Source organism: Chelon labrosus (genome assembly GCF_963514085.1).
Source record: "Chelon labrosus genome assembly, chromosome: 16".
Taxonomy (NCBI): Eukaryota; Metazoa; Chordata; class Actinopteri; order Mugiliformes; family Mugilidae; genus Chelon; species Chelon labrosus.
The window spans coordinates 25,948,822-25,961,330 of record NC_140349.1 but is presented as its reverse complement, the minus strand read 5'-3'; the positions used below and the strand labels follow the sequence as shown (position 1 = coordinate 25,961,330).

Below are 12,509 nucleotides of genomic sequence, written 5' to 3'. Positions count from 1 at the left end.
GGGCTGAAGCACACTCCCAAATGAACATAGCAGTATAATCTTTGCGGCATGAACAAGCAAATAAAGTCATACTTTAGCCTTTAAAAATTTAAGAACGCTAGAACTATGATACACACACACCAGTCAGGCATAACCTTATAACCTCTGACAGGAGAAGTGAATAACATTGACCAACTTGTGACAATTTAATGTTCTGCTGGGAAACTTTTGGACCTGGCATTCATGTGGATGTTACTTGTACCCCATAGCAATGACACTCCTTGATGGCAGCAGCCATCCCCAGCAGGATGCAGCCTGACACAGACAGGTGTTGACCTGGCCTCCAAATTCACTAGATCCCAAACTGGTCAAGTATCTGTGGGATGATCCACAGAGGCCCCCCCCCCCCTCAACTCATAGGACCCAAAGGTCCCCACTTAACAACATTCTGTTGCCAGACACCACAGGACACCCTCAGAAGGCCCATGTCCATTCTCTGATGAGTCACAACTGTTTTGGAGACGCAAGGGAGACCTACACAATATTAGGAAGGTGGTCATAATGTTATGTTTGATGCCCGAGATATATAGATTGTTCCACCAGCCTGTCTGAACATGTCTTTAACCTACTGGCTGGTAACATGAACTTCCATAAAAAGAGTTAAAAGTACTATTAATTGATTAATTGCCAAAGATGTCTCTTCATCACCTTTCCTGTGCTATGAGCAGCTGTGATCGTAGGACTCATTGTAATTCATGTTAGCAATCCATGTACGTGTAGGAGAAAGTAGGCAGCAGAGATGTCAAGATCCAGTCTTCCTTTTTTTTTTTTTTTTTTTTTTTTTTTATTAAACAAGGTTCCGTTGAGCCTCAGAGATGTTAACCATAGATTAACTACAGTATAGCCCTGACAGCTCACTAAGGAAGAGCAAACTAAGCACAGTGACTCCTACATCACACAGAAGCTACAAATCTGCTGAAAGTTGAATGTAGCGAGACACTTGTGAAATTAGAGGAAAGGAGTAAGCAAATGTTGCTCCAGCTTCATGGACTGCACATAAAGAGTTACGATCATAAATAAACAAAATATCCTCCCCTAGAGATTCATAAAGGCTTTTCTTACTTGTTTTCTAGTTTGTGTGTACGTCGTGCAAATGTATTAACTACAGTAAATAGTGCTGTCAAAGCTAATGTAGCAAGGAGAGTGTAGCTTGTACCTTGGCTCCAGAATCTCCAACAGACACTGAAAGCCTGTGTTCTCTACTACAGAAACGGGCTAGTCATCCAGTGCCATAAACTCCATAACCCTCTCTGTAATATTTTTCACTTGGCACTGTCTCCAGGAAACTTTTCTCGCCCTTTAAATGCAACGTTCAGTGTTTGCTATTGTTTCAAGTGCACACACATATTCCGTTTTTCTTCCTTTTTTTTAATTTTTTTTTTAGTGGCAAATCAGGTTGTTGACATTGGATAATGATCTTTTACTACCACCTCGGCAGTCTCGTGATTTTGGTTCCTCTTCGTCTTCTTAGATTTTTGGCAGCTTTGACGCTAGCCAGCCACCACTAAAGCCACTTGAGGCTAGCCAACCACCGTAAAAACAGAAGATGACAAAGACATTTTGATGCTACTGGGAGGAGGTCTGGTTCATGGCAGACCTAAAATAAATAACTACAAAAGATCGGGCTTGAAGCCTAATACCGTTCTGATCCGATCATTTTAAAAATGCTTGGATCGGCCGTGATATTGATCTAAACATCCCTAATATATCCTTTTTTTTTCTTCTTTTGTAGCAGCATTTTCACATGGTCTCCATTTGAGAAACTGCAGCATTTGGCTCTTTGTGTTGCCTTAATTTTTTAGCCTCACTCTCTAGTCCACATAAAACTGCAGAAAGACGCGTGGATCTGCAAATAAAAACAGTTAAGTTCACTCCAAAAGGAACCTTATCTGCGTTTGTTTTGCTTAATAATCCAAGACATGGAACACGGTGACAGAGAAGGTCTCTTGGAGGAGAAGCTGAGTTAGAGAGCCTTCTGAATTCACAGATATCCCTTTAAAACTCGACCGTGCGTGTGAGAGCGAAAATCACGACGGACTACGGTATGACACCCAGCTGTCACATTCCACCAGGTAGCCCTGTCGCTAGGTGATGTTAAATGGACAGAAGATGTGTATCATAATTTGCATCAGTGGTCAGAGCCATTTCACTTGGAAGGCAGGCAGTGCTCCTTTTTACTTCCTCCATAATGGCCCTGATTCCACTTGATGACATTGACAACGCACACACCCTCCTGCTAGCATGGATTTCAATCTCCTGCCTTATTTCGTTGTATAGAAGCTGTTTATACTGTGTTGTCTGGGGTTTTATGCTTTCTCGGACTATTGTGTATTCCTTACCTCTGCTTTGATCACTTGGCTTTCGCTCTCTGTTGATTCCTCTCTGTGTCTCTTTCAGGTATACCAAGGTCTTGACATCATTACCAATAAAGTGACAGCTGAGGAGCGCGCCCAGTGTAGGCATCACATGATCGGCTCTGTGGACCCATTAGTGAGCACCTACACGGTGGTGGACTTCAGGAACGAAGCCCTAGCGCTGATATCCTTTTTTCTGGAAAGCAGAAGGAGGAATAATTTCCGTAACACCTCTTTCTATACTTTTGTTATCGCCCCTGCCATGTCGCCCCCTCCAGAGTTTTTTGGTGGTAACTGCAAGGAAAAGTCAATTTGACTTTTATTAATTGGTCTGGAGCTTTGTGTGTGTGTGTGTGCGGAAGATCTTGCATGTCCTTGTTTTGTCGGTGTGTCTTCCTGCAGACGTTGAAAATGAGAGGAGAGAGATCACTAGAGATGGTATTTATAGAGTCTGTGTCTGTGGTGCATTTACACACACACGCACGCACACACACACGCACGCACACACAGAATCTGGGCAGTCGCACCCTCCCGCAGACGCTGGCCGTCACACAGATGTGGAGAGAGAAGGCGATAACTAGAGAGGGTATTAATAGATCAGGATGGTATGCACACACTCAACGGTGCAGCGAGGGGATGCAGCAGCTCCTAGAATAGGCGCAGCTTGAGCCTGCTGGTGGGAAGAGATGAATACAGATTATTGGGGATAGAAGCAAATTTAAACTGTAAAGCACAGGAGAGAGACGATAGAGGGGGGGAATAAAAAGGAAGCAGCATGTGACAGCTAGAGAAAACTGACAAGCTTGAGAGGTTCAAAGACGCAGGACCTAATGACACATCATCAGCTATCAGTCCTTCACTCAGCATGTCATTCACATACAACTCCCTCCTTCTAAACTCCTCCTGTCTTCCTCCTCTCAATCCTGAAGCCGTCTTTCATTTTCCCTGTATCTATCATATATATATATATATATATATATATATATATACACACACCCACACACACCTATCTATCTGTGTGTGTGTGTGAAAAAGAGAGGAGGTGAGGGACAGTGGCTGATGGGCCTTTATCTTGTGTGAGTGGTTATTTAATTATCTCAGAGTAGAGAAGGTGGCTGACTGGAGGGAGGAGAGAGGAGGGAAGGAGCAAGATGAGAGAAGATGCGACAGAAAAAGAGAGAGAGAGGAAATGAGGCGTGGCACTCAGACTCTGTCTGCGTGACCGGTGTTTTTTTTTTTTTTTTTTTTCATTCCATGCCTTTTTTTGGCTTTTATTTTTCTCAATGAATCAATCAATTGTCTGGTGTTTACAGAGCTAATTAATGGGATAGGATGGAACATTATTTCCTGTTCTGTTCTTGATTCAAACTTCCATTCAAATTTTATTAATTTATTAATTTTATTTTTAAATTTCCACATAGCCAGCAAAAGGAAATGGAAACCAATTTTCATCAGCTACATTTGCTGGAATATGGGAGGAATATTGAGGGCAGATGATGCAACAAGACAACACAGTAAAGCCTGTGTTGTTGTTTTTTTATAACTTTTATGCTTTAATTACACAGACTGCATGTTCCTCATTAGTGATATTTCCAAATTGTGAATTTCTGGCATTTAAATAGCGCATTAAAAAAAAAAAAGAATCAAATAGAAATAAGTAAATGGAAAGGCGCTATTAGAAGGTGTCAGGAGCTAAAATAAAAGCTGCTAACACAATGAGGCTGTGTCATCACATCAGCCACGGTGTACCCTGTGTAATCCAGTGACTGTAAGTGATGTTACTCTTGCTTTTGCTTTTGCTTTAATGGGCCACATTAACGCAGTATGTGGCCCATAAAAGACAGCAGCAGTGTATTTTTTTGAAAGAAGTACTATTTTCCTTCAGAAAGTTAGACCATTCAGGACCATACTATTATAATCAGGCATTTTCTATCTGGTTTCTGTTGGAAAGCTGTGAAGACTCTTGTCCTGTTTGTCTGTTCCCTTTTATGTTCACTGTTATTCGTACAAGTTATTTCATGTAGTAATGTTCAGAGGTCACAACATTTTCTGTCTCACTGTATTCTTGCACATAATATGAAACCATTTAATGTGCTTCTTGTGTGGTGAGCATTAATAGCTGAAGCAGTCGCATGCAATTTTGCGCCAGGCTCACTGTGACGGGTGGAATTAGAACCAGCTGGAGTTGTCTTATTTTATTAATGCCACTAAATGAGCTCAACAGGTTTTTCTGTATGGTTTTCAATTGACGTGCATTCATGTAAAACCTGTCACCCTGGAGCTGTTCAGTCGGACATACTGTGCAGTGATCAGCTTCTTCCTTGACTTACTCCGACATAGATGACATGCACAGCAGAAACAAATTGCCAATCATTGTTGGAGGAACAAACTATTATATCGAGTCTCTGCTGTGGAAGGTTCTGCTGGATTCAGGGGTAAGTGTCATAAATGTGTCTCTTTGTACTTTCTGTAAATCACATTAAGGTATTTTGTCATTTAATGTTAAGTGTATTTCCTCATCTCTATCTCTGACCTAACCTAGAACAGTGTTTGGAAGGATTTCAACAGCTGTATTTGAGTGTTTGGCTAAAAACACTTCATACAATGTGTCTCACAGCAGGATAATGAGGAGTTGGAGGTCGGGGGAGATGCGTCCCCTAAAAGGAAGCTGGAGTTGGAGAAACTGGGAGGGCCAGAGTTGCATAAACAACTTGCCAAGGTGGACCCCGAAATGGCGGCCATGTTGCATCCCAATGACAAGCGCAAGATAGCCAGGTGATACAGCTGGTAATATGTTCAGCTGTATATTTTACACTAAATATCTGGCTCATTTAAACAAAAGGTGGTAAATTATCAACTTGCTGTACTATTAACTATACTGTGTTAGCTATATTGTATCTCACTAATTAGTTTTCCTCCTGCTAGCTATAGCAAAATAAGTACTAGCAAAAAAAGCGAACTATGCAGACATATGTGTTGCCTTCAAAGGGGGTTGTGTTTACCTTCACGAAAAAATATGACCCATATGCGATCCATATAAACAGCCCCCTCTTGTGGTATGCACAGTCAGAAGTGGAAATTTTCTGAAAGCTTAGCTTCGAGATTTGTGACATGTTGTTGATGCGTATGCGCACGCTGCTGAAAGCCACACAGATCCATAATGCAAGGTGCTTTGATGTGTCACCAGGAAATGGGGAAATTTGGACATTAGGTGGAGTGACACATCATTCCGGTTGGGAAAATACATCTTTACTGATATAACTCGTCACCAACACTGAACTCAGCAGAGTGCCATGTGGATATGAATACATGGTTCAAATAAGCTGCTGCTAGGGCATAGACTTATTCTGCTGGGTCAATACACTGATGTCTTCTGCGGCTCTTGGGTAGTTGGTGGAGCCTGGCAGGACATATATAGCTAGGTTGGTGTATTTAACAGAGCGGCTGGCGATGCTCATTGTTCTCTTACTCTTATTGTCCTCTAGATCTGTGTGGCTCTGAGCAGCGTGAAAACAACTAAAAATACGCACACTTTGTCATCCCTAAGCACGGTAAGCCTTTTGAAAGCGGAAACAATGAACTGTGTGAAGTTGAAGTTGATCAGATTTGTGAATTTGCAATAATAATAAAAAAAAATTGCATAAAATAATAATAATTATTCAGACTGTTAGGTGCTCAAATTCCTTGTGTGTTCTATAACCTCCCAAATTCACACACAAATCATTCTACATCATTTGTGAATCTCATGTTTCACTTGTGGATCATGGAACACACATTTGACCATTTTGAGACTAATTTCACTCAATAAGCTTGTAGCATTTGTCCTTTGTCCAGTGCTGCCAAATAAACGCCGTGCATTTTTCGCGCATGACTTCCCGTGTTGTAATGATAAGCTTACAAGTTCTGTTTGAAGGCAGCATAACAGTCCAGCAAGTGAACAATAAATTACAATATATTAATGTACTCTCCTTCTCTGTCCTTTTTGAAACATGGGCAAACAAGTTCCAATTGAAAGCACCATAAGAACTGAATGAATTTTCTTCTTCAAGCAATTATGGTAGTAAAAATGGTTTCTTCCACCTTTGAAACTCGCTGAAAGGTGGTGCAGGTACAATAACATTAGTGTGCGTTTCACATTCAGGTTAAAATGGTATATAGTACGTGTTAAAGCGTGTGTTGTGGTTAACATGTTTGTGCATCGCGGTTGAGTTTTCTCATATTTTGAATGAGATCCTGAAGGGCTCATGGTGTGTCTCAGGCTGACAGTCTCGGTATACAGCCAGGGAGTGTCGGTTTACACACACTGTTTGATGAGTAGCCTTATGCACTCTGGTCTTTTGCGTGAGCAGGTTAGGTTACCCTGTTCTCTCAGTTGTCAGGAGATGACAAGATGAATATTTTCCTCATAACCTCAGCGTGCAGCCAGGCATGACTAAAGGGTCTGGTTTGGATTTAAGTCTGAATATCTCAAATGTTAGTGTAGCTCAGATTGAATGTAGAGCGTGGCTACTATATTTCCCAGTGTTTTCTTTCCTTATTTGTCCTAAGGGTATGTTTCTGGTGCCTTAGTCACCAACATTCATGCCGCTTTAAAACTAGAATCTTAAATTGTATCTCAGAGGGGTTTTCGTTTACAGTTGTATGAATGGATGAGTGGGTGACTGACTCATTTAATCTCAGTTTACCCACCAAAGAACAGATCTTCATAGGATTTTTTATCAAACTCAAAAACACCTGTTCATTGTAAAAATTCTGTTTTAACCACAGCATCTCTGCTTCTATTCTTGTCAACTGCAGGAGTCTGCAAATCCACGAGGAGACGGGCATCCCCCATAGCCGCTGGCTGGAGGAGCAGAGGGGGCAGGAGGGAGGCAATGGTCTTGGGGGCCCTCTAAGGTTCCCAGACCCCTGCATCTTCTGGCTGCATGCTAACATGGAAGGTAAAAGTCTTTACCGTCATTGTGTAAGGGAATGATAACAAAATTATTAGCAGCAACTCGTGTGGTGTATTCATTGACCATAACAGGCAGCACATTACATGAATAAAATGACAAAGGAGCCCAATAATTATAAATATACATAAATAGTAAAAATTCAGCTCTGTGTAAATGATGTGTAAAGAAAGCTTTAGATGTTTGTCTTCATTTTTATACTCCTTCTGTGTCTTCTAGCTCTGGACAAGCGGTTGGATGATCGTGTAGATGACATGTTATCTGCAGGACTGATTGAGGAGCTCAGAGACTTCCATGTTCGATACAATCAGCAGAAAGTCCAGGATGACAGGTAAGGAAAACAGCGGCAAAAACAATGTTGATCGACCAGATTCTGTTCGTCCCGAAATCTCTAATGTTGTCATTCTTTCATGTTTAGCTTGAAAGTGCAACATGATGGATAGGGTTATATATATATATATTTTCTTTTTAATACTTTTATTTTTTTTGCTTTTATATGAACATAAAAGAAGGATGAGGCCTGGCATTTATACATATGCAGCGCAAGGGCAGGCACAAGTGCAGGTCACTGAAAAGTCTAGTTACAAATGTAAAAATAAAAAAATTACAGTATACATATACATTATAAATCCACATGGTTATAACAGTACCATTTTTTCAAATATTTGTCTCCCTTCTCCTTTTGTAAGCGAATAGTGAAGGTCATTTTCTCCATAATGCATATAGAGTTGATTATGTTGATAAGAAGGATGATGGTCGGGGGGTTCCTCTGGAGCCAACATTTTGTAATCGCCTTTTTACTGGCAACCAAAAAGATCTTCAGAAGGTAGGAGTCACTCTTACTGAGATCCCTGGGGATATGTCCAAGGTACATTGAGGTGAAAGAAAAGTCAAGTCTCAGATCCAGGACCTCTGAAACCAATCGGCCCAATTCTTTCCAAAAAGGCACAATATAAGGGCATGACCAAAAAATGTGAGCATGATCTGCCGGAACCGACCCACACCCCCTCCAGCAGGAGCACTGATACCCACTCAGTTTAGATTTTTGGTTAGGGGTAATAAAAAAAACGAGTAAGATTTTTCCAACTGAAATCCCTCCAAAACAAGGAGTTAGTAGAGGAAGACTGGGTCTCCCATATTTGGAGCCACACATTTCATGTTTTTTGATTTATAAGCATCAATAAATATCTGTATTATTCTCGAGGTCTCAGTAGGATCAGGGGGCCTTATTTCCTTTAAAAAAAATAAGTGTCGAATCTGTAGGTACCGATGGAAGTCTTCTTTGCCTAGCTCATATACCTGGCATAAGTCCTCAAAACTATTCAGTCTTCCATTTGTTAATATTCCACAGAATGCACGGGTTATATATATTTTGTTTGATATTTTTTATTTTATTTAGCACATTTTAACTTTTGAACTTGATGCCCACGTTACCCAAAATCCAACTCCTCAACTACCAAACGTTCACTCGGAGTTTTGCAGTTGAGTAAGTTGTTCCTCAAGCAGAGACGAGGCTGCAGAGGTCTCCAAGTTTTTTTCATTTTCAAACTTATAGTCTTCAGCTTGCCGCAACAAGCTTTGTGCAACAAGTTTTAACATATATGATTTATATTTCCGAAGACATATGCAGTCAATAGACTTTAACCACAGGCACTGTTGTGTGATTCTCCCTTCTCAAAGCCAAGACAAGCTCAGAAGGCTTGTATTCTTGTATTTCTGGCTCTGTTTTTCTTTCATTACGACTGCAAAATTAATCAAAACTCATGCTTCATGGGGGGGATCATGCTTCTGAGGGTTCAAACCATGTTAATTCAGTACCTGTGCAACTAGTTCAACATCTCAGTGTTATCCCATCTAAATTATTGAACAAGACATTGAGTCTCGACCCGAAGCTAACTCTTCTCTTCTATGTAACCAGGGTGATAGGAATGAACTTGGCAAACCAACTAGCCAGTTATTTATTTCTCCTTCCCAGTGTGACAGGTCACTCTGGTCTGTGCTCTGTCATTTCCCAGTGACCTGGAGACCGATTTAGATGCAGCCCACACTGTCGTGAGTTCAGTCCAGATGGGGCCGATATTTCTTTGAGATGTCTAGTGATTATTAATAATTGCAAAGATAAACCCTCTCTGCACCACGTTGGCACAACCAGGGGAGTCTGTTGATTTGTGCTTATTACCTCAGGGCCTCAGGAATTTTAACTCTGCGCTGAATCGACTTTGCAGTGGCCCTGGAACAAATTACACGAAGTACAATGCTGTCCGTTCGAAATGCTGTTGGAAGATAACTTTAACATGGTCAATATTAATAATATGTTCTGTCTTTCATACAGTTGTCAAGATGACCTATTATGCTTTTATCTTTCTGTCATATTATATTGTTGCAATGTCACATGGTCCTGTTAAACATGGCCAAAGCTTCAAATAATGAGGTCGAGATTAACAATCGGTTTGCCATATAATTTTTTTTTTTTTTACTCTTGTGAGAAGCTGACAGAAGAAAAGTACTTTATATGGTCATCTGCTCCAGGCACAGCGCACAAAGTTGAACCATGGTCTTATTAGTAAATGTCCCTACACGATCTCTCTCTGCTATAGACATTTAACTTACTACGGCATACAAATAACCACCGATACGACACACAATAAGACGTCCTGCAGTGCGCTGTTGATTACTCGCACTGTTCAAAGTGTTATTCCTGATCGGCTCAGGGATTGAACTCTGAATGGTAACTCCAACAAATAACCTCCTGTGGTTATATTATGGCAGCCATCTCTGATACTTTCTAGGCTGTCACTGGTGATATTAATCCCCTGGATCTGCCATGTCATAAACCCGAAGGGTTTTAATATTGAAACTGGCTTTTTAATCGTTTTTACGTGATTGGTCAAATCCATTCACAATGGAAAGAATAGCATGGCTGTGATTTCATTTGAAACATTACGAATAACAAGAATTTGTCTGCATACTAACCCTGTCAAAGTCTGTGATGAATTACAAATTGGTTTGACTGCCATGCTAATAATCACTATGCTAAAAATATAAACATAAATTCTAAAAGCAGGACTAGTCCCAAACAAGAATGTATTTTTGCTGATGTCCTGTAATTCACACACGTTTGATAGTGACATGTGAGAATTTGATGCACCTGGAATGCACTTCCTTTTCTCCAGTGTGCCAGAGGAGGATTTCCCAGGTTAAAGAATCTCAGTATTGACCTTAAGTTAGTTCTCAGGCTTGGAAACGTTGCATTGACATTTCCACTAACAAACTTATAGCAATTGATTCAGCAAGTGTTATTTTTACTTTTACCAATAAGCACTTTCTTTTACAGGACGGAATTCTCCATTATCCCTACTAGGACATTTTGTTAGATTTAACTGCAGCAGCTACCCACCCACAGATGGTACAAAACAAGAAGAAAAGTGCATTAAATTGCAACATCTGGTTTATTTGATTGAATTTGCATCTGGTATTTTGGTTGATATTCATATTGGATTGAAATTTAGAATTTCTTTTTCATATTCCTACTACAGGACCGTATGTGCAGTGAAGCCTGTTCACTTTAAATGAGCATTATATCCAACATGAAATATGTATAACCATGCATCTGTGGATAAGAGCACTGTTGTGCGTCTCTTGGTTGCAGACATTGATATCCTATGTGTATGACGGGGTGTGGCTGTGGGGAGTTGATGCATTGGTGGAATGATGCCCAGGAAGCTACCACTTCCCTTCGTTCGTCCCTCCTTCCTTTCATCACCCCATCCCACCTCATCAGCCAGCCTCCTCCTCACTTGCTTTCTGTCTCCCTCGATCCCTGCCACTATTGCCCTCTCAGCAATCTGATCATCCATGCACTTTACCACCTCCCCCCACGTCTGTCTTTCTCTCCTTCACCCTCATGTCTCCATCTCCGGCTGGCTGCTGTGGCCAGACATCAAGGTCAAATCTCCCCCTCCCTTCCTCCCTTCCTCTGTCTTTCTGTTCCTCCCTCAATTGACTCTACATTTCCTGTGCTCTGTCGCTATTCTCAAATTTCTGTCTAGCCAGATTTATTTTTGTTATTTCCACTTCTTGTTTCTCTTACAAGTCTAGATCTTATAGTGTTTGTTCTAATATGTTTGAGAAAGAGAAATGGAGAATTGGTCAATAATCAAAGTGTTTTTTTTCTTGTTTACATGCTCGGTTTGGTGATCTGAACATTGTAATATATTGTGCAGTTGGTGGAAGAAATGCAGTGAAAACATATGAGGACCTTTGTCTCCAAAGCAGCTTTGATATCATGGAGAAACGGCACTCCTTTCAGCTTTAGACCTTGGTTCTTTAAAGTGACTAAGGTGAATTTTGTCTGCACAGACGAACAGACTTCTATTGAACTGTCCCCTTGGGGACAAATAAAATGCTTTGAATTGAATTGAATTGGTAGTTGCTGAACTAATGTGACTTTTTATTACGTCAGTTTGCCAGAATCACTTTGGTATAGTTGGTACTAGCACAACATTTTGTCCATTTTTTTCCCGATTAGTTGGTTATGCCGTTCTTTTTTCTTTTTTTTTATCTTCTGATCATACATTGAATCTACCGGACAGTTCTCCACACAGCCATGTAGGGATGTCTGATTGAGTTTATTTTTTTTGTTTGACTTCATTTCGTACATTAATGTTTGGCAGTTTGGACGCTAGCCAACCGCCACTTAAACAGAAGAAGTCGTCATCTTCAGTAGGCAATGCTTTAATACTCTGGACAGCTTCACGGGGGCCGCTAGATGCAGAGAATGTGGGTTTACATGAGAAAAGAGGATGAACACTACTATTTGAAAAAGGAAGAACTTTTGGGATCTTACCAAAGTTTTTCGAAATCTCACAAAAGTACTTCAGTTTTTTGACCAGAATTTCTTTCTCTCCATGTCACTTCCAGGATTGCATTCACAGTGGTGCAGAAAATGTGCAGACAAAATTCTAGTAGAGGTTGCAATCACTCCAATGCTTGAGAATGTCTTAGTCATTGAGCATACCAACTGTGCCATTACTAAGATCTGGAGAGAAAAAGAAGTGCAGCCGGGCTCTGTGGTGAGATAGTCTGACGTTGATTAAAATGTTCTTGCTCTGCTATCGGACACAATTTTGCCCCAACCTCGTGTCACTCTGCTCACCAAACTGAC

General features: G+C 40.7%; 1 protein-coding gene across 2 annotated transcripts in view; it reads left to right on the top strand.

The window, feature by feature from the left end:
• Positions 1-12,509, top strand: part of trit1 (tRNA isopentenyltransferase 1) — a 40,699-nt gene that overhangs the window by 17,864 nt on the left and 10,326 nt on the right. Inside the window, exons 2-6 of one of the 2 annotated variants that reach the window (XM_084563398.1) lie at positions 2,437-2,580; positions 4,733-4,828; positions 5,014-5,168; positions 7,191-7,333; positions 7,565-7,676. In XM_084563398.1, coding sequence (XP_084419524.1) covers positions 2,437-2,580; positions 4,733-4,828; positions 5,014-5,168; positions 7,191-7,333; positions 7,565-7,676 — 650 coding nt within the window. Of the gene's footprint in view, positions 1-2,436; positions 2,581-4,732; positions 4,829-5,010; positions 5,169-7,190; positions 7,334-7,564; positions 7,677-12,509 lie in introns of both variants that reach the window. The other variant, XM_084563397.1, reaches the window with a different exon arrangement.